The 25,173-nt window shown below is 36.1% G+C and overlaps 2 protein-coding genes across 3 annotated transcripts; one reads left to right on the top strand and one right to left on the bottom strand.

The window, feature by feature from the left end:
- Nucleotides 1-4,628: 4,628 nt before the first annotated feature.
- On the top strand, nucleotides 4,629-7,778 carry LOC112714931 (uncharacterized). 2 transcript variants are annotated; one of them, XM_025766627.3, is made up of 3 exons: nucleotides 4,629-4,947; nucleotides 5,498-5,556; nucleotides 6,459-7,778. In XM_025766627.3, exon 3 carries the CDS (start codon nucleotides 6,480-6,482, stop codon nucleotides 7,530-7,532), a length of 1,053 nt encoding a protein of 350 aa, XP_025622412.1. In that variant the 5' UTR covers nucleotides 4,629-4,947; nucleotides 5,498-5,556; nucleotides 6,459-6,479; the 3' UTR covers nucleotides 7,533-7,778. The 2 variants fall into 2 exon arrangements, with proteins under 2 accessions (XP_025622412.1, XP_025622413.1); XM_025766628.3 differs by having other exon boundaries at nucleotides 4,704-4,947; nucleotides 5,498-5,576.
- Nucleotides 7,779-10,861: 3,083 nt separating this feature from the next.
- On the bottom strand, nucleotides 10,862-24,809 carry LOC112714932 (separase). The gene is made up of 27 exons (XM_025766630.3): nucleotides 24,030-24,809; nucleotides 23,570-23,741; nucleotides 23,397-23,492; nucleotides 23,029-23,163; nucleotides 22,552-22,952; nucleotides 22,212-22,320; nucleotides 21,972-22,097; nucleotides 20,365-20,625; nucleotides 20,157-20,273; nucleotides 19,836-20,057; nucleotides 19,648-19,758; nucleotides 19,326-19,466; nucleotides 18,871-19,233; nucleotides 18,704-18,793; nucleotides 17,474-17,737; nucleotides 17,241-17,364; nucleotides 16,372-17,142; nucleotides 15,704-15,941; nucleotides 15,447-15,549; nucleotides 14,544-14,714; nucleotides 13,993-14,045; nucleotides 13,671-13,900; nucleotides 13,352-13,580; nucleotides 12,528-12,933; nucleotides 12,011-12,250; nucleotides 11,809-11,896; nucleotides 10,862-11,713 (listed from the first exon to the last, which is right to left on the bottom strand). The coding sequence occupies exons 1-27, from the start codon at nucleotides 24,674-24,676 to the stop codon at nucleotides 11,205-11,207; spliced, it is 6,417 nt and encodes a 2,138-aa protein (XP_025622415.1). The 5' UTR covers nucleotides 24,677-24,809; the 3' UTR covers nucleotides 10,862-11,204.
- Between the last annotated feature and the right edge of the window lie 364 nt (nucleotides 24,810-25,173).

The raw sequence follows: 25,173 nt of genomic DNA on the forward strand, positions 1-25,173 counted from the left end.
AGATATGGGATACCTTATTCCATTACTACAGATAATGGAACCCAGTTCACCGACTCTACCTTTAGAAGCCTAGTAGCCAGTATGAAAATCAAACACCAGTTCACCTCAGTAGAACATCCGCAGGCCAATGGACAAGCCGAGGCAGCCAACAAAGTCATACTGGCAGGACTGAAGAAAAGATTACAAGATGCAAAAGGAGCCTGGGCTGAGGAGCTCCCACAAGTGCTATGGGCTTACAGGACAACCCCCCAATCCGCCACTGGAGAAACGCCCTTCCGACTAGTCTATGGCGTAGAAGCCATGATACCAATAGAAATCAATGAACAAAGCCCAATGGTGACTCTCCATGACGAGATCGGGAACATACAGGGGCACAAAGAGGAGCTCGACCTGCTCCCCGAAGTCCGAGAAGAAGCCCAGATAAGAGAAGCAGCGTTGAAGCAAAGGATGACTACAAGGTACAACAAAAAAGTCATTCGAAGAACATTTGCCCCAAATGACTTGGTCTTGATCAGAAACGACATTGGAGTCAACAAATCAGGGGAAGCAAAACTCGCTGCTAATTGGAAGGGACCATACAAAGTCAATGAGGTCTTAGGAAAATGTTATTATAAAGTGACCGACCTGAACGGCACCGAGTTACCGAGGTCGTGGCATGCTTGTAATATGAAAATGTACTACAGTTAAAAGCGAACTCTACTCCCTGATGTACTTTTTTCCCAACTTCATGATTTTTTCCCAAAGTCAAAGGGTTTTTTCTAGAGAAGGGTTTTTAACGAGGCATCATGGTAGAGGCTAAGGGAAACAGGTTGTCAAAAACCCTTAGTAGCAATAAGGTACCCCCCCCCAATAAATAAAGATCTTTTTTCATTTTATCTCTTATAAATTCCTTCTTGTTTTCTCTTTCTTTCTACGAAACGCGCCGACTTAAGCTCGACAAAACGTGAAAATCCCATGAACCGACCTAGATGGTCGTCAGGATAAAACGACGAGGTACAAGTCGGTGTAAAGAGGTTATAGAAGTTGATCGTGATAAACTCGGAAACATACCGACTCATAATTCGAAATGAGAAACCGAGTAAAACAAAAATGAATTACAAAAGTAGCCTAAGTCATAAGAGCTCAATAAAACAAAGTTGAGTACAAGGAATAACCAAAAAGAGATCAAAAAACCCAGGAGAAAAGCTTAAAAGCTGTCCTAAAGAAAACCTTGAAAACGAAAAGGCTTAAAAAGACAGACAAGCCAAGGGTTTTCAGAAAAGATCAAGGGAACTTTCGAAAATCAAAACCAGAAAAGTACGCACGCATAAGGTAACTTAAACCCTTATCCAAAAAATGGTATTTTTTGTTAACTTAAAATCCTTATTAAAAAAGGGTATTATAAAATGTTTTGTTTACAGCCTTAAAAGGCCAAAAAGAAAAATGTTCAGTAAACCACCAACAAACAAACAAATGAAAGAGTTTAAAAAAGGGGGGGACCCACAGGCCGGGCCCCCATATAGCCAACAAAATCATTTTTTCAGAGGAGTAGACGGATCACCACCGGAAGGAGTAGTAGGAGCAGCATCAGGGCCAGGGAGAGAGGCATCCATAGGAGATGAAGAGGAAGTCGGAGGAACTACGGAAGAGCTCGGAACTTTTTTTGGGCGAGGAGGGGACTCAATGATCCTCTGCCCTCGGGTCTTCAATTCTGACTCGGAAACGATCACGGTAGCAGGGGGATCCACTATGGCACCGTCGATAACGACTTTGTCAGGATCCAAAGGAGAAAGATCCAAGTCAGGAGCAATGACTCTGACTTGCTCCTTAAAAATCCTCCAAGCCTCCTCGGCCCCGTCAGCAATCGAGTCCTCCAACTCGGCATATGCATTCTGAGAATTCAGCAGATCCTTCCTCACAGACATAAGATCTTCAAATAAACTTTGATAACTCTCTTGCGCTGTTTTCCTCAAGCCCACCTCCATGTTGCATTGGGCTTGCAACTTACTCTCCTTCTCCTGGAGGCTATCTCTCTCCTCCCTCAGCTTGGCGACTTCCTCCTTCAACTCCCTCTCATGGTCTTGATATATAAGAAGCCTTCCTTCCAGCTCTTCAACCTTCAAGGTTAAACCCAAAGAGCTAAGAGGAGTTTTCTCAAAAATATCTAAGAGTTTACCACAAACACCCGCCGCCCTGAGACTCTCCTCAGCCAGAGTGGTAAGGTGGTTCCGAACAGAAACATCATCCATACTTATACGAGCATGGGGGTAGATATACTTTCGGACGAATGCAAGAGCATCCGCTTTAACCTCACCTTCAAAAGAAGAGCCAGACTCTAAAGTCTTGCGCTTCTTCTTCTCTGGCTCAGGAAGAGGTCGGGCGGAGAGGAGCGGCCGAGATGAAGCTGAAGAAGAAATCACAATGGGCTGAGAAGGAGTCCCCGTATTCCGGAGAGGAGGAGGAGAAGGAGAGATAATCGCCTTGGTGCCACCAGTCCTGGCTCGAGACCTTGCCTTGGCCTCCTGGACTCTCTGGTAAGACTCCTGAGCGTTCTTCTTTGCCATCTCTGTAAAAACAAGTAGTAACTAAAAGTCAAACAAGTCTGTACAAGAAATCACGAGTCGGAAGCAAATTAGAAAAACAAAAGCTACCTAGTTGCGTCTGGATAAAAGTCGGAGACCCCTGGAGGAATTTCTTAGTGTCCAGATACGGGGCCCTCCCCCACACTTCTCGGAAGAACCCCACAACGGCCGCCTCCACTTCGTCTAGGTCGTCCAGACCATATTTCTCACAGGGGGAGGCCTCCAACCAATACAGGGGAAAGCGAGGAGAAGAACTCTCGTCCAAGAAAAAGGGGTGGTGACCCTCTACAGCTTGAACTTTGAAAAAATAATTTTTAAAGTCATGGAAGGATTCGTCAAAAAGGGTGAAAACTCTCCGACCTTGTATGGCCCGGAAAGACACCCATTGTTGCTTATTATTTAGCCCACTAAAGGGTTTGGTCATATGAAAAAGATAGAAAAAAATCTTCAGAGAGGTCAGGAACTCCAAAGCCTGGCTGATAAATTGATAAATTTTCAAAAAATCCCAAGAGTTAGGGTGAAGCTGAGTAGGGGCAACTCGGCAGTGACGCAACACAGACATCTCAAAATTTGAAAAAGGAAGAAAAACACCCAAACGGGTGATCATACACCCATACATAAAGAAAAAATAAGGGGCCGCTTCATTAGCCCTCCCAAAGCAAACCCGGTCTTCTGGGCCCGGGACTACCAACTCATACTTCGGCTCATCCACCTCAGAAGTACAAATTCTGTGGCGAGTACGAAGGTGAGTGATAAATTCAGTATCAACCGAAGGTTCCTCTCCTAAGACTGTAACATTAACCCACTGGGAAAGGATATCTACGGAAGACATTTCTTTTCTTAAAAGGTGACAAAAACCTACAAGGGAAAAAGAAAAGAAAAATAAAAAAAACACGGTCTCTAAAGGGAGGGAATACGGAACCAAACAGAAATCTACAAACAAACCTATCTATCTACAAAATAAAGGCATGCAAATAGAAAGTATGTTACAGAAGAAGAAAAAGCTAACCTTTATCTGAAAATCAAGATTGGGAGAAGTAAAGGCCTTCGAACACAAGAATGCAGCACGAACAAATGAAGAAGAAATTTGAAAATCGCAGAAACGAAACAACGAAAGAGAGGGAAAGTATTTATAAACATGCTAGGGGCACAATGGTAAAAGCGAGGCAGTCATTAATGAGAATGCACCGTTACCAAGACCATCAATCCCTACGCACATCCCTAACGGACGCGACGTTTGATTAGACGTAACTATCAGAACCAAAAGGTCACGAAGAGTCACGTCGGTTTCAGACCATCACGTCGGTCCTCCAACAAGTCGGCTACGACCCCGAGTAGAATACTCGAACCCAAATCTTGAAAAGAAAATTGGGCTCGAGTAGGGGCACTGTTCATACCCTGGCCCAATAGTAAAGGCCCAGGTCCAAACAAAAGGCCTAATCCCACGGATTGAGCCTCACCCGGCACCGACCTTCGTCTTACGAAGTCGGCACTCACCACGACCTGTTCTAAAGAAGTCGGGAACGAGGGTTAGCTGGCAGATAAGCACTCATTCAGATGGGTAACTGCCCCTGAAATCTCTCTAACCACTTCCAGTATCCATATCTTAACCTCCCCAAGATAAAGGGACGGTTAACACCCTAAAAAAGTGGCACTACTCCAACGGTGGTTATTAGTTCACCACTATAAATACACTGACATTCCTCAGGTATCTCTAAGTCCCAATACATTCTAAACCTGCTTAACCCCATGCTGACTTAGGCATTGGAGTGTCTTTACAGGTACCACCCCCCATTTTCTCTCACACACAAGTCGGAAGGAGGCTCCCAGACGTAAACAAGTCGGAGACCACCCTCCTCTAGCGCTTGGACCTCACAAACAAGCCCAACCACTATCCGGTTCTAGGTAAGCCCCAAACAAAGACCAACAAAAAAAACTAAAAATTAACATTATAATACCAACAATATCTTAAAGGTACAAATAGTTAAAGAAAGCATAACTAAAATATTATTAATATAAGCTTTTCTTATTCTCTTTTTATTTTGAAAGCATTGAATAAACATTTTTATGCAACAAAGAGCGTGGTTTCAGTCGCTGAGCGAAGCGCGTAAGAGGAATATTCTGTGCGGAGTTGTGTTTCTTCTTCCTTTACGCCACTGTGATGGAAAAAAAAATGGAGGGAGAGAAAGAGAAGGAGCGAGAAGGAGAGGGAGACGGAGTGGCGTAAACTCAACACTCTCCCTCTCTCTCTCTCTAACCCCGCCAACCTCGCTTCTCTCTCTTCCGATTCCATCGCCTTAGCGTTCGATCGTGCCCATGCTACAGAACCCTATTTCCCTCTCTGTCTCTTCAATTTGAAACCGTTTTCATATTCAATGTCTGCCTGGTATGACCATTTCTCATTCCTCTAAATTTTTCTTTTCCTTTTTGGGTCATTCTTACATTTTTCTCTAGATTCATGTGTGTGAGTAACGAAACTTTCGTAGATTTCGATGACTCATTTCTCTTCCTTATTTTCATAACAAATTTGAGAAAAACAGATATACCCAGTTGGCTCTACTTTGTAGCTTCAAGCTCAATTTTCAATTTTTCTTCCATTTTTCATTGGTTTCCGTGCAGATGGGCATTTTTAGTTTGGTCACATTTTTTTTTTGGATATATACTTCTCCTTCTTCCCATTAAAATATGCTTTTTTTTTCTTCATTTATTTAAAGTATTATTGTGTATGATTGGATCTGAAGATGAGTGGATCAAGTTAGGAACATGTGCTTCTTTTCTTGGCTGCATGTTCTGCTTAATATTATATTACTCTAACTTGTCTTTGCTTGCTGCTCTTGCTTATTGCCACGTTGTTTTCTTTTAGATGAGTTATATGAATCTCTGACTTTGTTTTCTTTCTTGTTTGGTTAATGTATTACTTCTACTTTTACTACCAGTTGCAATTGGGCCTCAAACTGATCTGCTAAGGACTCAAATATACTCAAATAGCAATCTAGTGAGTTTCTCATCCTCTTGGTTAGTTTGGTTCATTAAAGGTTATCCTTTGCATTTCACTTGTGTTTTCAGCTGCCTGGATGTTAAGTATATTGGTTAGAAGAACTGGGCCATTTCCAGCAATTTTCTGTCTTAGATAACTGATTTCGAATTTTCATTGGGTTATTATTTCTTAGTTCTTAGATAATTGACCTATGTATACTATATCAATATCAAGACCAATGATTTTGACTCAGTAACTAGATGGGCCGAGCTCTTTTTGTCTTAATTGGGACAATAGTCCTGAAAATGTTTTCAGTATGAACAGTTTTAAGTTCCTTCAGCTATTGCAATTACTTCATGCGTATATAAATTATGTTTTGGGGAAAAGAAAGGGTGCTCATAACTCAGATGTTGGTATTTTTATGTCATCAGGAATTTAGATCTCTCCATATATAGGGAATTGGTTTCTCATGAAAAACTTGGAGAAACCTTTGGTAGTGAATGGAATAAGTTAAGACGTTTTATGCCACGTTGCAAGTTGTGTAAATTTGGATTTGATCACAGAAACTTGATGAATGTGTTTTTTATTGCAAGAGCGGAAAATTGGTGTTTTTCAGTTTTTCACTTCTCTTCATTCCTGTTTAGATATTTGGGTAACGTCGATTGCTTTCTCTTCATGTCCTTCTGGATTTGTTAGTGAAACTGAATTTATGATTTACCATCACTGAACCTTTGATATCACATTCAAGCTTTGTGCCACTTACTCTAATTTCCTTAGATTATGGGTTAAGTCGTGTTATTATTATAATTCTTCAATACAATACTGATTACCTTTAATGTAGTTTGACCGTGTAGTCTTTTGAATTACAAAGTCAGAATGTCTTTTTTTTTCCCTTTCATATTTTGCATTTTGAATCCCAGGTTCTGTTGGGAAATAAAAAAATGGCAAAAGGAAGCAGGGGACAGCGTAGGAATGCTTCGCATAGGTATAGATCTATCCCATACCTGCTGCCTACTTGCAAGAAGAATATTTGTGAGGATATGTGCCCAAAGAAATGCTCTGAAGCCTTGGATAAGAGGGAGTGGAAAGATGTCACATGTTCTGTGTGCATGGAGTACCCTCACAATGCTGTTCTTCTCCTTTGTTCTTCACATGACAAAGGTTGCCGTCCCTATATGTGTGGGACTAGCTTTCGTCATTCCAACTGCCTCGATCAGTACAAAAAAGCATACACTAACATTATATCAACAAATAATCAAGGTGCATTACAAGATTCAAACGCCCTTGCCGGGGAGAAAGAACTCTTAAAGCTTGCATGCCCACTATGCAGGGGACAGGTGAAAGGTTGGACTGTTGTTGAACCTGCTCGGGACTATTTGAATGCAAAGAAAAGAAGTTGCATGCAAGATAATTGCTTGTTTTCTGGGAATTACAAAGAGTTGAGGAAGCATGTGAGGGCGGAGCATCCCTTGGCACGCCCCCGTGCGGTTGATCCCGCTCATGAGCAGAAATGGAGATGGCTTGAGTGGGAGCGTGAACGTGATGATGTGATCAGTACAGTAACATCAACCATGCCTGGGGCAATGGTTTTGGGAGACTATGTCATAGAAGGACGCCAAAACAACATTGATACAGATGAAGATGAAGAGGATGCTTCTGTTGATGTAGATGGTGCTGATAGAAATGGTAGAGTTCAGATGAGCATAGAAGCCATGAATTTATTCCTCCGGCTACATTCAGCTCGGCAAGGGAATAGGAACCTTGACAACTTAAATCTACAGTTTAGACCGGGATCAAGTCAGAATGGGGCACAGCATTCCACTTCTATTGGTGGGATGGAATTTGCCAATGAAGATGCTAGAAATAGTGAAGTTAATCATCATGATGAATCCCTGGTTAACCACCTCCATCACCATGGCACTGGCAGAGTTCTACTCCATCGCTCAGGCCGGAGACATAGACAGAGAGAAGGACATGCAGCTCAGGGTAGCTGAAGATGATGCTGGAAGCAGGATATTGGAAAAGGAGAAGTTTGGTAGGCATATATATGAGTTGAATCTTTAGCATCATAAATTGGGTAGTTTCCAGATCCAAAAGAAAATCTAGGTAGTTTTAATAACAATTGCAGGTATTCTTTGCAAGGATCTTAGAAATCAGAAATTGGGCATTTATGTTACGGTGTAATTTATTTTACTTGTACATTCCTACATTCTTTCTATTATACACATTTCATTGTGAAATTTACTCGTGTAAAGGTTTGATTGAGGTCTTTGATCTCAAACTAATATTCATGCAAACGATTGTCAACAAGCAGTTTCAGCAAATTACAAAATCTAAAGTTCGATGATTTTGCTTTTGATGCAACATTTTAGTAAAAAGTTACACATTAAAAGAAATTGGAGGAAGTAATCATGATACCTAATTTCACTGGAATGTGGACATTTTTAAGTTGAGATCCCTCAGAACTTTGAAGTACAAAAAGTGATATAAGTTTACAAATATATTTACTTCAAAAATTTAAAAATTCATACTCTTAGTTTTCAAAGAATTTTACTTTATCTTTAAAGAAAATCGTACTAGTTTGATAACATGTAGATAACTTGGAAAAATAGCTAATAAAATTTAGTTCTAGTTCCGGGAGTTCATGTTCTTAGTTTGATCACACTTGGATTGAATTTGCATTTCCATAACTAATTGATACTTAGAATAAGATTCGTGGGATGCGTGGAGAGCTAAATTAATTATATTATATATTATAAATTTAAAATACTATATATATTGCTTAGGGATATATTAGATAATATGTAAATTAATATTAGACTTAGAAGTTAATTCGTAAAAAAGTATTGTACAATATATTTATTTAATTTGACAATTTATATATAATATTATGATTCAATAATATTATTATTCAACAAAAAAGACATATAAAGAAAAAATATACTATTTTAATATAGATAATAATTGTGCTTAATCTTTATTTTGTAATTTGATTGAATAATAATATGAATTATATTTAATTGATTAAGAAGTTCAAAATTTTGTCTAGTATAATATCAAAATTAATTTAAATTTTATAACGGTTTATGATAAATGATAATTTAAAATAAAAATTAATTCAAAATTTAATAATTATAAAAAAATAAAATTATACATAAATTAGACTATAAGTAATAAAAATATTCAATTGAAGTTTATTCACCTGATTTTATATAATTATAATTATTTTTATTTTTTAAATAGTTACTTTTATTTTTTTTTCTTTTTTAGGTTATATTTAAATACTATGATACAGTGATGAAATTATTAGATAAAATACAAATATGAATATTATCAATGTTTTGATAATTAAAATGATATTCAATTTTCTAATTTTATTTTTTATGAATCATGATTGTATTTTCAACAATATTGTTACAACTAAATAATATTAAAAAATATAAATTATTGAAAGAAAAAAGAAATGATATATAAACGACAAAAAAAACTATATAACTTGTGAATACAATTATACAAAAAAATAGAAATATTAATGAGCATAATCACACAATCACCTAATGACCTAATACATACGTTTAGAAATTTTTTTAAAAAAATTATGGTGATCAATCAAATTCTAGTTGTACAAAAAATTTATTCTTAATATATAAAAGTAGATATATAAGTTTACCACATTACTTTTAAGACATTTCTTTCCTCCTACTAATTTCATGTCAGCAATATCGCTTACTTGGCAAAATTTTAGAATCAACCACTCAATTCTTGCCAAATTAACTATTATTTCCAAATCAGCAAAAAAATAAAATATACAAATAAAAAACTAAAAAAAATACAATATAATAAATTTATAACCTGCAAATACATTGAATTCATATTCCGATATTTATTATATCTTACCGTTATAAATAATACAATAAATTTATAACCCCAACAATTAATTTATTAATTTTTATAAATAACTTATTAAAGGTAATAAGTATCCATATTACAAATGTCATAATAATATTATTAATCATAATCAATTTTACGTTATAAATATTCAAATTTCATACTATTTAAACTACTTATATAAGTCTCTTATCACTATTCCTTTAAATAATATCAAATTTAACACAAGAAAATTATTTCCAAACTACACATCTCAAACTTACTCAATAGAGCATCATTCTTTCAGAGTAGAATGATTAGAAATCGAATAACTATCAAAGATCTAATGGCCATGCAATGAGAATCTGATTATCAGATATGACAAAAAAAAAAACTCACAACATGCATCATACATTCATACTTTCTCAAATATCATATACCTAATAATAACATAAATTGAATATTAGAATAGGAAAAGATCTTCACAATTTTAGCAACTATAAATGAAAGGAAACAACTACATTTGTAGCACATGTAATCAAACACCACAATATAGTAACTCCATATACTTTTCATAATCTCATCTATCAAATTATTAGTTACTAACTCAATACTACTTATTTTAGGTTCAGAATTCAATTAAAGATTTTAGATCAAAGTGTTACAACAACTTTTGTATTATTTGATGGCGAAGTAAAAAACTTATTGAGCACAACTACTTCAAATTTAATGACATATTCCAGAAAAATAATGACATTGAAGCACCATTCCATCAAGAGATTAAGGAGAAAGAAACGATACAAATTCAAGACACATCTTCGGAAGAAGAACATACATACAAAGATGGAACAAACAACACAATAGAAAGTGCATCAAACTCAACAATTCATAAAGAACATACCTTCACAAGAACCTACGACAGAAAGAAGGAAACAACAACTCTAACAACAACCAATAAAAAAAAAGAGGACGAACACCACATAAGAAGATTAAGTCCATCAACTAAAATAAATATAAAAATTAAACTACTAAATAAAAATGTCACTTTATACAACTCCAATATTCAAAATCTTTGTACTACAAATTATTTTAAATAAAACACCTTTTAAATTTAACTTTAATTTACACATATTTAATTTATTTTTATAAAACATAACAATTTTTAATATTTATTATATATTATCATTAATTTACCGCCTCGCACGAGTCTCATTCTAGTTAGCAAGAATAGAGAAAAAGAAAGTTAACTAGGTATGAAATTATGTGAGAGCTAATAAAAAAAATGTGTGAATTAGCCACTTAGGTTGACATGGCATAATGCAAAGATATAAAATTGTGCTCTCAAGTTGTGGGAATTAATCATCTAAGCTGACATAATATAATAGTAGAAAGCTAACAATACATCTAAAAACTATCTTGAGCTCTGTTTTAATATATTATTAATAGATTGTTTAGATGCAAAGGAATTGAAAGATTTTCCACTATTAGAGCTTTTAAATGATTCCAATATATGAGTAAGGCATTACATAATCATGATTTATTCTCTACATTAACGGTGCTCTGCTCTAGCTGTTGGGGTACAATGACAAATTGTACAATAAAAATACAAATTAAATGGATGGTTAGAAGTTAGTGCTGTAGGATTAGGTTTGGTCAGTTGGCTTGGTGAATTGGGTTTTGTATTTCTTTCCGGTAATGTAGGATCAAATTCCTATTTTCTTGGGATTAAGCATGATACATGGATGAACTTCTTGACAGCATATCAAACAAGGGTGGTTGTGTAAGAGCTTTGTTTGAGGCTAAATATTATTCTTCCTCCAAATCCCAGTAGGAACACCATAACATATTGGAGATGCCCCTGTCAGAAAAGGAAGGGTGCAGACTTCACGTGCTTGGCCCATGAAAGCTCCAATTTTAGGTCGGTGACCACAGTTGATCCTAGGTGAATCAGTTTCTGCCGATTCTTGTACTTTCTTCCTTGCACCTTTCCTCTTTGCTTTACCCTTTAAGTTCATCGCCTCAAATTCCTCTGATAATAAGTTACACTGGAAGCATTCCTTTGGAAGATCAGACCTTTGTTTCAACCACGCATCAAGCATAGCCTTACCAAATCTATCTATATCCTTGTCTGTCACTTCCCACAAATTGGCAACAATAACCGGAGAACCAGCCAGCAGATATGACAAGGGAACACCTTGTGGCACATAGCTCCCCTGCAAGGTCAATGAACCACTGCTGCACCCCATTAGTAGCGTAGCAGCACATTTCTCTAGTTTCTGAATCTCGTGCCGCGGAATGTATTGTGCTCCTGTGAAGATGCATTCAAACACCTTAAATATATTTACAACAGGAAACTACAATGTATCATATCTATAAATTTTAAGACATTTAATAAAGCTTTACCACTGCCATGCCCAAAGTATATGAAAAGGTCATGACTTGTTAATGCTGAAGCTAGTTCTTTGACGGTAGGTTTGGAACCTGCCTTTCCCTGAAAAGTAACAATGAGAAGACATGATTATTCATTGGATCACAGACAAAACAATCAGCAATATGAAAGTCTATTAACAATTTACTTTGGTGAAAGTACAAACTACTAAAATACCTCGAGATTTTGATCTCTAAACCAGTTCTCAAATTCAATTTGAGTGCGAGAGAGATCGCCATCTGGATTCAATAAATAGAAGGCATCCAATGGATCTATAGAAGGAAAAGATACTAGGTTTCTTCCCTCCTGTTCCTGATGGATGCCACTGATATCAAGGACAGCAGAGATGCTGCTAACTGAAGGCATCCGATAAACTTCCAGGTTTCTTAATATGGGCAAACTTTCCCAAGGAAGCATCTGTCACAGTGGTGGAAATAAGCAATCTGATTAGGTTTGTTGAAAATGCTGCTACTTTGAATGCCAGCTAGGGAGCACATAGATCAATTATATTAATTTTGGAAACATAGAAAATGAAACATTTAGATAGAAGCATGAACTACAACTTAAACATGAGGAGGCATTATATTAATAATAAAAGGTACCATATTACCAAATGATAAATTCCAAAACATCCAGAAAGTAGAACTTGAAACTAATTCCTAACTACCATTAGGTCAGAAAGAACTTAACTTACCTGCACCTCATAATCCAACACAAGAATTACTGGCTCTCTATTAACAGTGTCATCAACTTCCAGAACTTCTAATGCATCATTTAACAGCTGAAAAGCAACCTCAGATGATACTCCAAATTCATTGGCAGCATTTAAAAATACCCCACTCCTTGCTTCATCACAATAACCTACTTTAGCAACGTAACAGTCTTTCCTTGAGCATAGTTGTGAAACAATTGTTTTCCCTTCACAAACATGTTTAGAGCCTCCAAGAATAACCTTAAGAAGACTCTCATTTACATCTATTTTGCACTTCGATCTTAGATCATTCGCAAGATTCTTGAGCACCAAGTCAAAGTTCTTGCAATTCAACCATTCTCCAAGAAGCAAGCATTTCCATGGGCCAAACCACAAGTCTTCAATGTTCCTGGTAAGGTATGCCAATTTTAAGGAGATTTGAAAATTACTTTGCTATAATTTTAAATTACTACTAGTCATATCCAAGATGTTAATGTGCATAGTGGCATATTTAACCTTTTGTGTATCCCTTGAAAAGAGTAGAAAAAGTGGCTATTGCATTAAATACAAGCAGCACTACTATGGTGAAATGGAGCAATAGATGTGTTTGGGACTTGGGTATTATGGAGTACCCAAAGTTCCACAACAAGTAGTATATGATGCTTGATATTGTATTTAAAGAGCATGGTTCTTCTTCCTTAATAGCTAGCTTTTAAGGTGTGGTTCTTAACTTTACTCAGGTGCTTAACAATATGCATGGTAGCAAAAGCCCAATTTAAGCAAAGCTAATGCAAATCAGCTCATAAAAATCATAAGCAGTAGCACACCTCAACAATTCATCAAGACGGTGGTCAAGGTTCTTTCTTCTCTTCCACCATAAAATTCTATTCTGTGGTGTATCTTCAAAAGGAGATAGTGATGACAAGTAATTCTCTTCCAAGATTGTTCTGAATGCTGGAGCAACATCATCAACTGCCGTGAAACCCCACGGACAATGCCAATTTTCACTAGGTTTTTCAAGAAGTGTACCAGTTATAAGATCATCCTCATTTGAATCTGGCAAATAGAAGTTATAAATTATCTGTTAGACAAAGATAAGCTTAATACTTACATGAGATGCAGACTATGTCTAAAGAAACTAGGTACCTTGCAAAATAGAATCTAGAGGCAGTAACATTACAATGGGTTCACTCTTAAAACTCAGTCGTGAGACCTGCATCCATACTTTAACACTTGTAGGATAAAGCAACAATTCCTGTAGTAAACTAGCATAATCATGTCCAAGAAAACTTATGCAGATTATTGTTGTAGATGGCAGACTAGCTAGAAACTTTTTCACATATTCTGCAAGATCTGCAGAGGTATCAGGTACAAGCCTGCAGGAAGTAACATGTACAGAGAGAATTGCATTTGCTTCAGGTTATGTCAACTGTAGCTTCATTTCTTATGCAACAAGAACAACTGTTACCTGAGTAAGTTGAAAGAGCCTTCTTGCTTGCAAGATTTAGATATATATGAACCCTGAAATTGAACATGTCATTAATACTTGATGGGCTGTAATTGTCACATACCATAATTACAAATGTCACTTCAGAGCACCTAGTAACAAGAATTCATCAATGTTTCACTGATAGCATGAATCACTCTTGGGTCACTAAATTACTGACAATGTCTAAATTTTTAAATAAATTTGTCATCTAGATTGCACACAAACTAACCATGCGTATAGCTTAGATGTAGGTGCTACAATGCACAACTCATGCCTGTAAGCAAGCTGTAACTCAGTCAAAGGACTACTTAGAGACTAAGAGGACAAAATAAACACAATTCTATAGGAATTAGTATACTGAGAAACACACATGATGATGCCCAAATCAGAGCACAAATTTACAAGAGAAATTCCCATTTTCTGAACCAACTAGTATTTTGTTCACATGTCAACATTTAAAGCAGAAGCCTAGATAAAATTCCATAATATTTGATAGTCACAGAGAAACGAGTCTTGACAAGGGACTGTACCTTGCATCTCCCAGTTAGATTTGAAAGAAATTGGTGAGTATAATGAGTTCCAATTGAAGCCTGGTGGAAATACGAAGCCCAATAATTTTCACTCAAAGTTTGGCTAAGAGATGACATAGAAATTTGCTCCCTCAATGTGGAAACATGTATTACAGCAAGTAATTTAGACACCTGTTGCAGCATCCTTATCACCATAAGGTCATGACCAATCCAAATGACAAAAAGGAAACATAGTAAGAAACTATAAAGCTCAGAAAGAGGATTAAGCAACTAAATATTCGGCTACAAAATACGAAGCATCAAAGATTATCTAACCATATAGACCTGTTGTGCAATCTGCATTTAGAGATAGTTATAGTTTCCCCAAAAATTAACCAAAAACCTAAATATTACACTGACTTTTTGTCAGAGATAGATGCAATGCAATGTATATATAATTATTATATAATTTTATTCTATATTATACATATTACAATACTAGTGTATAGTGCATATCAATCCACCATTATTTATTAAATGTTTGCAATAAAAACTAGTGTATCGTACTTTGCACCCTAAGAGGTCTTGGGTTAAGTCATAGAAATTAAAAATATTTTTGTGAATATACATGACGAAGGACATTTTAGAAAAAAAATTGTGCACCAAACTTCTCCCAATCCCCATTATATATAATAGATATAGATAAGTAGATATGTATATTCTTTAAAATATATATTCTTCATATAATCATATTCAAATTTTGTTTGATGCCTTGAATCCTCCAAAAAGCAATCAGCACATCCACAAATTTACTAATTACTATCAAGGAAAAAGTATCCAGTTTATAACACCCAACAAAATATTAAATTAATTTAGTGAAAGATTGTAATGAGTAATAACAACATGAAAATGGAGAAGTATGACCTTCTGAAAAATAACAGAAACCTCACGAGAGAGTATGAAGGCTACCATCAGCCAAGAAGCCAGGTCTTCAAACCTGATGGAATTTACATTACGGAAAACGTTCCTGTAAGGTAAAATCAAAATGTAAAACTTATACAGTTAGTTATTCATAAATATGTTCCTGGAGCAGCAACCATAACTAAGTAGGGGCTACCCTACTTTAAAATTTAAATATATTCAGACCTCAAAATCTAAACAATAATAATCAGTACACATACCTTGCAGCCTTGGAGTGATAGCCCTTCAAAGAATACCAACATATTTCATAAACTATTTCTGCACGTTCAATTGTAAATACATCTCCTGGGATCTCCTTTGGGACCATGAGCACAAAATAATCTAAAGGAATAGAGGAGAATGTTTGGTAGAATGGATTTCTGCTGGCTAGAACTGATACACTTCTTAGAAGAACGTTATGAACTTCATCAATTTGATTGGGATATGCAAAGCATTTCACTGTGGTTCAAGTTCAACAATCACATCAGAAGGAAGAACTAAACAACTGTATGCCACAAATAAATACATGACTTAGACGTCAAAGTAGAGACAAGTATAAAGCAAAGCAAGTTATGAGTCAACTAGTCTGCAATTTCAAATTCCTGGAAAATCAAGATCTTGCATGCAGAATAGCAGAAGTGCTCTCAACTGAAGCATCCTATCCCATCAACTATGAAGAAAGAAGTCCACAAAATAACAACTACAAGTAAAAGCGATACAACTATAGCTCTTGACTGGCAGCTACCAAAGTAAGCAAAAGCACATTATCATTATGAAAGGCAAAATATCTTGAAAGGATTGATAACCACCGCCAATAGAGGACCATTGAAAATGCACAAATTCACACAAGAGCAGAGCAAAAACAGAAGATATGAAACAGCACCTGTACCTAATTGAGTAAGCAACTTCATTGACATTTTTCTCCGGACAAACTCCCATTTCAGATTAATAAAATCAGTTAGTAAACCAGATTCCAAGACTTCTGAAGGAAGACAGTGCCAACACCTCATTTTTGAGAAAATGCATGTTGCAGCAGTATTCAAATCTGACTCCTTCCTGTGTAGCATACAAGATGGATTGGAAATAAAATTTCCATCCACACTTTGCACAACTTCTGACTTGCTGGAAATGCTTATATCTTGATTTTGTGAAGCTCGATATTTAGAACGGGTTATCCTTGGTTTATTCTCAATAGACAAATTTGTATCCTTTGATAAAACCTTTGCTGCATTCTTTGTCTTTTTATTTTGCTTTTCTCCAATCTTGGATGCTGGCCCTGCTTTCATGGATTTCCTCACTTTTTCACCCATTTCATTCATTGTAGAGCAAGTACAAATTTTAGCAGAACCACATTTAACATCCATTGCAGTTTCATCACTGCCATTGTCAGGACAGCTAAGAGAGTTTTTCCACACAGAAAGATTTAATTTATCTAGAGCTGATGTGAACCAATATTTTGCGGTCTTTCCATTAGTAGTCCCTTCACAACTGTCAAATTTACTTTGACACAAATCTCCAAAAAAGTGATTAAATGTCACCTCAAGGATCAGTTTACACTTTGAGCAACACAACATTGTGTTGCTTTTCTTGAAAATTTCCTGAGCACTTTGAAGTTCCTTTTCTGCTAAATCCCAGTGTCTTTTCTTAACATAGAGTTTTCCTAGCAAATTACATCACAAAAACGGCAAAACAAATTTATAATATTTTGAATGAAAAGTTATAAATCAAAGGGAGAAATGCTACAAATGATTTTAATACCTAAGAGAGAAGAGAAAGCAACAGTAAACAAAGGCAGCTGCAGTGAATCAGATATGGCTTTCCCCCACTGGAGATAAGTTTCAGACTCAGTTGCATCTCCGATCATTTCAAGGATAATTCCTACCTGCATAGATGGATGAAATTGAATTGTAGAGCATAACAAGATACCACCAATTCACCAAATAGATTTGATTCAAAGTACAAGATAGATAGATGATGTCACAAAGTCAAACCTGAAGAGTGCTCTCTAGATAACACTGCAATATTTTCCATGGACTAAGATAAAACTCTTCCAAGTTCCATGATATAGAATCAAATAGCAAAGTTTCCCTAGCGACTGATTTGCTCACTTCAATTCTATCAACTCCATCCCTAAGATTCTTAGAGAAATCAACTATTACATTGTGCTCTTCATTCATTTGCTTAACAACGTGGGTAAATTTAAGATGGAAGAGTTTAGAATGTAATTTGTGGGCTTCCTTTGCAAATGAAAGAGCCTAGCAAATAAAACAGAAAAAGAGATACTGTGAGCTGGGGAATAATGTAAGTCAATGCTATATAAACTCAAAAAGAAGAATACAACATGTCCTTCATTGATTAGGTCAACTATAAGTAACATTGTTAGCTCTTATTACAATTTATGCATGGCCCTAACCTTGAAAAATGGGGCAACCTACCCCCCCCCCCCCTCTATATATAGTTTTTTCTTCATCAGTAAAAAAATTAATTATGCCTTATACTATGTTAGAGTGAAAGATATCTTTATTTCTAACAAGTTAATAAGAAAATTCAACCTATTGCAAACCAGCACATATGGAATGAAATTAACTTGATATATATTCTTTCAAAAAGTCAATTTGAATTGAAAGAAGATAAGACACATCTCCAAAGATCTACAGCTAATAGACAAAGAATTTTTAAGTTGATAAAAAAAACCGTGTTTTAAGATAATTAAGACATGCTTGAATGAAAAGGTAGAAGCTAGAAGGAGGAAAGTAAAAATGCATTTGGACCTATATAGAGATGTATTAAAATTTTTGAATTTTTAACTTTGATTTAGACCATATCATGAAAGGGACCCTTGGAGCAACTGTTTAGTTTTCTCCATTTGACCTCCCGGTCACAAGTGTGGTGCTTGCCATAGGTTAGATCACTTACATTACCCATTGAGTACAGCCATTCCCGAAATCCTGTGTAACACATGAAGTTTGTGCACTGGACTGCCCTTTTTAGACCATATCATGTCCAAATCCATTTTCAAGTTCATGTATGTTTTCACTATTTACCTATTCAACCAAGTTGGAGATAAAATATACACCAGTTTCGCAATCTCTTATTAAAATAGAACAATGAAGACAAGTATGACACATGTTTCAAATAGCACTTATCTATTACTTAAAAAATTTAAGGCAGCCAATGGGTAACACAAGAATTTAGATTGAATCAAAATCAATGATACTTACCTCTATTAACCGTCCATTTGCAACAAGCCTTGGGCACAAATCATAGTAAAGATAACCAGCAAGAAAAGTGGAATGATTTGGAACAGAAACCTAGGAGATTAAAAGAGAACGGAGTGATGATTTTGGATAAAAGAGTATGATAAAGTCTTCCTAAAAATGAACCTTACATTTGAAATCAGTTCCAGAGCAGCCTTTTGAACATCATCAGCTGTAATGTCATTTTGAAAAGAGTCTCCATTACAGCAAGAATTTTTATGAGCGCTAGAAAGTAAAAATGAGAAAATCTGCTGAAACCCTATTAATGATGAATGGTTTCCTTGAAGATAACGTGTCCAAGATTCAATATTTGAAAGTTCATTAAAGTGCTCTAATGAATTCTGGAATGCCTCACAGATAGGTGAAACACATAGAGCATGACTTAGCCTTCTACTTTCCCAAAGAAAAGTCAACCACTTCTCAATTGAGACATTCTTCCATTTAAACATTCTAGTCAGCAGCTTGTATGCATTACCGGAGAGTTCCATGAAACCCTGGGGATATGCCAATGAAAACCAAAATCTTGTTACCGAACATATTATGCAACAACTTCAGCAACCAATATGACAAAAGAAGTAAACTGAACCTTTAGTTGTATTAAATCTATTATATTGCAGAGTAGAATCATTATACTGTCAGGCAGATAACAGTCTCCATCCTCAAAGCAACCAAGAGGAGAAATACCCAACCATAGATCCAATGTAGCTTTGACATCTTCAAAGATTTGCTGGTTAATATACAAAACAAAGAAAGCTTACTAGCTTAGCAAAATAAGAAATTCAATAAGACAAAGTATATAATTGATTCTAAGACCATAACTGAGGACAACATTCACCAATGAAATTCCCGTGTCAGCCCCTTCCAAAAATTAAAAGGAGAGAAATAAATAATAGTTTATGTTCTAGTACCTTTGAACTTGGTTCAGCTTCTTGGGTACAAAGTGCACGCATGCAATAGGCCACCGACAACTGATACTCAATGGCATTTTTATCAGCACCCGTCTCACCAAATATCTCCTTCTATTTAAGAGGAATTGCCTCAAATAAGTAATTTATACATCAATAGTAAACAATAGTTTACAAATAATAAAGGTTACCATGATAGTTATTGCTTCTGAGAAACATTGAATGCAGTCCCTAAGATCGCCAGTACCACACATCCTTAGTGCCTTTCCCTTTCTAACCAGAGTTTGTGCCTTTTGAAAACAAGTATCTGGTGTTATGTATATATCTTTCAGGAGGATATTTATAATTTTCCTTTGCATTTTCTGACAGAATTCTGGATATTTAAGATTAATTTCCTCATATGCTTGAAGTTCCTACAGCAAACATTCACAAAAGGTGCAAAAGCTTTACATACATAGCAGCAAAAAATGATGAAATTCTATGCAAAGGAAATATCTGCTATGATAGTGAACCTGCTCCAGGATGATGCTAATGTTCCTCATGGAAAACTCAGTGGAAGATGACAGGAGAGAGTACAAGGTAAGAGAATCATCTTCCTCGTCTACCTGCTTAGCTTGTTTACATTCTATCTGCATGACCATATTAAAACAATAAGTTAAAAGAAGTAAACATAAACAGAAAACTGATAAATACTTGAAATTAAATGATTTGAAACAACACCTTCACCCACTGCTTCAATACAGGAATAGGAGTTGGCAGATCCTGAAACAGATTGTTGGCAGTGGACCAGTTTGTAAGGATCTTAATCACTTTCTTTCGTATCTTAAGACTGCTGATGTCATAAAGAATATCTAAGAGTAGAGCACTTCTTTTGTAAGCCTCTATTACAAACTCTTTCGGAACCCCTTCCGTCAAATTAGCACAATAACATTTAATACAGATCCAGGATGCTTTACAACACAGGTTTAGAACCTTAGAAGCCTGCATCAAAATGTCATACATTGTATTTGAGCAACTTTAAGATACATCTTTTCCACATTTTCATTTCTCCCATGATCTACATATTTGCACTTTTTTTTCACAAAAATCAACGTCAGTGGTAGAATATGGCAGCCCTACATTATTCGAAGAGCTTTTAAGCAGTTTATGTGTGATTTACTTGAAAACACAAACTTTTAAGTATTTAATTAATTACTAATAGAGTTTTCAAACCTACAAAAACAACCAGGTGTCTTACTAAATAGTTTGTCGATGCATTGCCAAAGCTTAGTTGATAAAGCGAATAAATGATGAGAAATTTGATTCTTTCTAACCATTCTTATATTTCAATTGAGCTCAAGGACATTGTGTACCTCCAATACAAGGAAGTAACTACAATTTTCAAGTTTCCAACCCAGTTCAGGTTTCATGGAATGCATGGTAGAGTTAAAAAAAAGTCCATTCAAAAACCGTTACTTAATATAGACAATTACTCGTGTAACCTCTGGAAATTAGAGAGTAAATTAGCCTTTTTCATATATTATCGCATAATAAGCCTAATGGTACACACATTTAACACATGAAATAAATATCCATATATATTTATTTGAATATAGAGAACTAGATAAGTAACTTATCAGTTATCACGTCATTTCCATTCTTTTAGGACTATAAACTTGAGACAAACTTGTGTAATCCTTGAGTACATTTAATGTGTGTTCCAATATATATACTTCAGATTTAAAGTGAGCAATACTACTACCAGCAGCTACCGGTTTGTATTAAGTGAAAATACTGTATGTCGTCCATTCATCTCACATCCTGTTTGTTAAAAGTTAACTTAACAAAGCCTTTTCCTACTAGGTGAGCTACATGGATTAAAATGTCACTGTGTCGTGTCCATGCATTGAGATGGGACAAAGTTTTACGTTGGCTGGCACATGTTTAACACAATTCAACATGGATCCAAATTACGACATTGCGTCATGGACATGACTCAGGGTGCGACAAAGTTTGACATGAATTGTCACAGGCCTAACATAACCTTACATGGATCCAAAGACGTCATTGCGTCTTGGTCATGTATTGGGCTGAAGCAAGGTTTTACATGGGTTGTCGCGGGCCTAACACAACCCTACATGGATTCAAAGATGTTATTGGGTCGTGGGAATGCATTGGGATGCAACAAAGTACAACAGGAGCTATCGCAAGCTTTAACACAACCCTGCTCGTTTTTTCCAAGTTTAGGATTGGCTATGTAAACATAGGTTGGGATACTCTGTGAAAATTTCATAAGTAAATATATGACATTATATAAAAGATGGCAATGGAAAATAGGATATCAGTACCTCATTTGGCTGCTTGTTTCTGTACAAAGCTACAGCAATATTGTAGAGAGAAGCAATTATGTATTTCATCCCTTCAGTATCAATCCATTTACTCGCCATCATCTGCTTAACTAATCTTGTGCTCTCCTGATATGTTGGGAACAAATAAATAATTGTCAAAACACTAGATCTAATAACAATGTATTTAGAAACTCAAGAAGCCATTTTTAAGATGAAAAAAATTAGAAATAATAGGCGGACCTGGAGTTTAAGATTAGTTCTGATAGAAAGAGTGAAGGTTGCTAGAGCTACATTAAGCAATGTTCTGCTGTTTTCATCAAATTCATCTGTGTTCTTTTCAGATGTAAAGCTGCAGGGGGAATGAACAAAGTGTATAATGTTTCTATTTTTTTGAATTGTCTTATATATGAAAAAGACGTATATTGGTAAACTCTTGGAAACTGCTCTTCAGCATTAACATGACAGGTGAAGATTCTAAATAAACTGTGCTGTATAACAATGAAAACAAACAAGAATAGATTGATAATATACACAAAGGACATAAAGTAGAATTAATTTTCACATATTTAACTGGATGTACCTTAGGCTAGAAAGAAGAATTTGACAAAGGATATAGAATGCATCTTGGACTGTGGACAGCATTGTTATGGCAGAAGCATCATCCTCTTCAGTAACTAACTGCTTCCTTTCTGAATTGACTGATTTAGCAAGTGGTTTGCATAGAAACTTCAATGCCTCTGAGTAAGATGGCAGGTAAGTCATATAAGACTCACAGCCAGAATCTAACCAGGCAAATGCTTGACCAAGCAAAGGTGGCGAAGTCTGTATCATTTTCTGATTTTCCATTAAAGTGCCAAGTAGACATTCAAATTTTGCACTTTCAGAGGCTGCAAGATCTCCAACCTTGGACCTCAAACCGCAGCTAACAAGGAGCAATCCAGCAGCATAGAGCCTGAGTACTGAGTTGATAGGTGTCAAAACCTGCCAAACTACCCCAATCAAAGTAGAATACAAAAATTTATCCATTATACAAACAAAACAAGCACCAGAAACATACCTTTTGAAAACGCTCTGCTATTTTGTTCAAATATGCTGCAAATGTATTACAAAAACTTGCATTTGCAGGCTGACATTTGTTGGCACAATAATTTACAAGTTCAATAAATTCTATTCCAGCACTGCCTTCTTCAAGCTGAAAGGAAAAGTATAGTTGATAAATAGGGGAAACCATTCCATGAAGATAACACCATATTAAATTCTAATTAATTAATTAGCTAAATAAAACTGCAAATCTTCTACCTATGTCTAGTCTAAATATAATTAAAATGGTAATAGGCTATGGTAAGTAACTTTGCATGGTTAGTTTCTTGCAAGCATTAACATGCAGAATCATTGAATTGTAAGCAGAGATTTCCTATACAATACCTTGCACTCAGAAGCAACACAATCGAATATATCGATAATATACAATGATTCATCCCCCTGCAGAGCTAATAGTGAAGAGCACATCCTTCGGGCAATCTGCATTTAAAATTTTATCAGGACAACAAGTACAAGATTTATCAAAGTTTATATCCAAAACATAAGAAGTGTGTTACCTTGTAGACTTGATTGTTGACTGGAGATTTGACATACTCAGTCAATGTCATGCGGCAGAATGAGACTACCAGATCTTTATCAGAACATGTCTTCCCCAGTAAACTCAAAGCACATTTGCCCAAATTAATCACTAACGCTTGGTGTTTATCATAAGAACTGGCACCTAACCCCCTAAACAATAAGTTGAATAAACAAGAAAATTTAATAGCTAATATCAGTTCAGAGCATACAAAGCTGCAATGTGTCCAAACTAAGGCCCTCTGAACAAGCATTGGAAAATACAATTTGATGTTTTAATACAAATGGAAGCTGAAACTACTTCAGAAGCTTCTCATTTTTTTTTTCTTTTTCATACAATTATACAACAAACAGTGCTCTATTTGTCAATTAGCAATATGAAATTACTATTAACACTACAACCTTGCCAGAAAAATGCCGGAACAACAAACACTGACATACCTGAGCCATGGCCTTACTTCCTCAACCAAATCAAGCACCCTCCTGAAGCGCCCATACTCTTTACTAGTCCCCACCGCCGCACACCTCACTAGTGCCACAACAATCTGAACCACCAGCAAAGACAACTCCTTATCTTTGTCAGCAACGCCGTCCTTATCTACCTCGGGAAGAATCTTCGCCTTCCTCTTTGTCGATTTCGAGGTCGAACGAAGATTCTCCAAAATCCGTAAACCTTCCGCTTCTGCCTCGTCAACCCTACCACAAGCTTCGAGACATTGCACCATTCGAACTCTCAGGAACTCAACTGAAAAGGGCTTGGATTCCAATTGAGAAGCCACGGATTCCAAGCAGTCCAAGCAGAGCTTGAAAACCTGGAAGAGCTCGAGCACAACGGCGCCGTCGGAGGAACCTGATTTGGAAATGTTAGTGAGGTGTTTGGGGAGAACGGAGAGAGAGCTGTTGAGGAATGGAAGAAAACGCTTAGCGAGGGAGCGGATTAGGGTTTGATCGGGTTTGGACTTGGAGGACTTGTTGTTTTTGCTGATATCGGCGAGGGGACGGAGGTAATCGTAGACTTGTGTGAAAATTCCGGCGGAATCGGCGGATTGGAGCTTCGATATTAAAGAAGATTCAGTTACGGAAGCCATAATCGGTGAACGGAACAATTTGAAGAAGAAGAAGAAGAAGAAGAAGAAGAAGAAGAAGAAGAAGAAGAAGTGTTGTGCGAAGTTCAAAGGGAATGGAAGCAGAGAGAGTGGTCGCTGTTTGGGAGAAGAATGAAAGTGCGAGCTTAATTCCAAAGGCGCCAATGGACACCGCAATTTCACGTTTCATTTCAAATTTTGTTATTGGGCCTCACACGTTTTATAACGGTCTAGCACTATTTTTTCTATTTTGTTATTGGGTGTTTATTTTCTTGTGGCTTATTATGAAAGTTACAGATATTTTTGGACATTAAAGCCAATTTTTAAGAAGGAAATCGAGAGAAAGAGGCTAACCCGCATAGCCCAAAGAGAAAGCGGGCTCGATAGAACAGCCATGGAATCATAACAAAACTTGATAAAAGAAGGGCAGGGAACATCCAAAACAAAAAAAAAAAATAGAAGGCAAGGGAAACACCACCTTTAGTTAACATTTTGATAAT

This window comes from Arachis hypogaea, chromosome 10 (assembly GCF_003086295.3).
Source record: "Arachis hypogaea cultivar Tifrunner chromosome 10, arahy.Tifrunner.gnm2.J5K5, whole genome shotgun sequence".
NCBI lineage: Eukaryota > Viridiplantae > Streptophyta > Magnoliopsida > Fabales > Fabaceae > Arachis > Arachis hypogaea.

Coding starts and splice junctions, on each gene's coding strand:
- LOC112714931 (XM_025766627.3), top strand. CDS start 6,480: ATGGCAAAAGGAAGCAGGGGACAGCGTAGGAATGCTTCGCATAGGTAT.
- LOC112714932 (XM_025766630.3), bottom strand. CDS start 24,676: ATGGCTTCCGTAACTGAATCTTCTTTAATATCGAAGCTCCAATCCGCC. Junction 20,626..21,971: donor GAAACAAGCAGCCAAATGAG/GTACTGATATCC, acceptor ATTTTGATGCAG/GCTTCTAAGGTTCTAAACCT. Junction 20,058..20,156: donor TTAGCATCATCCTGGAGCAG/GTTCACTATCAT, acceptor TGTTTGCTGTAG/GAACTTCAAGCATATGAGGA.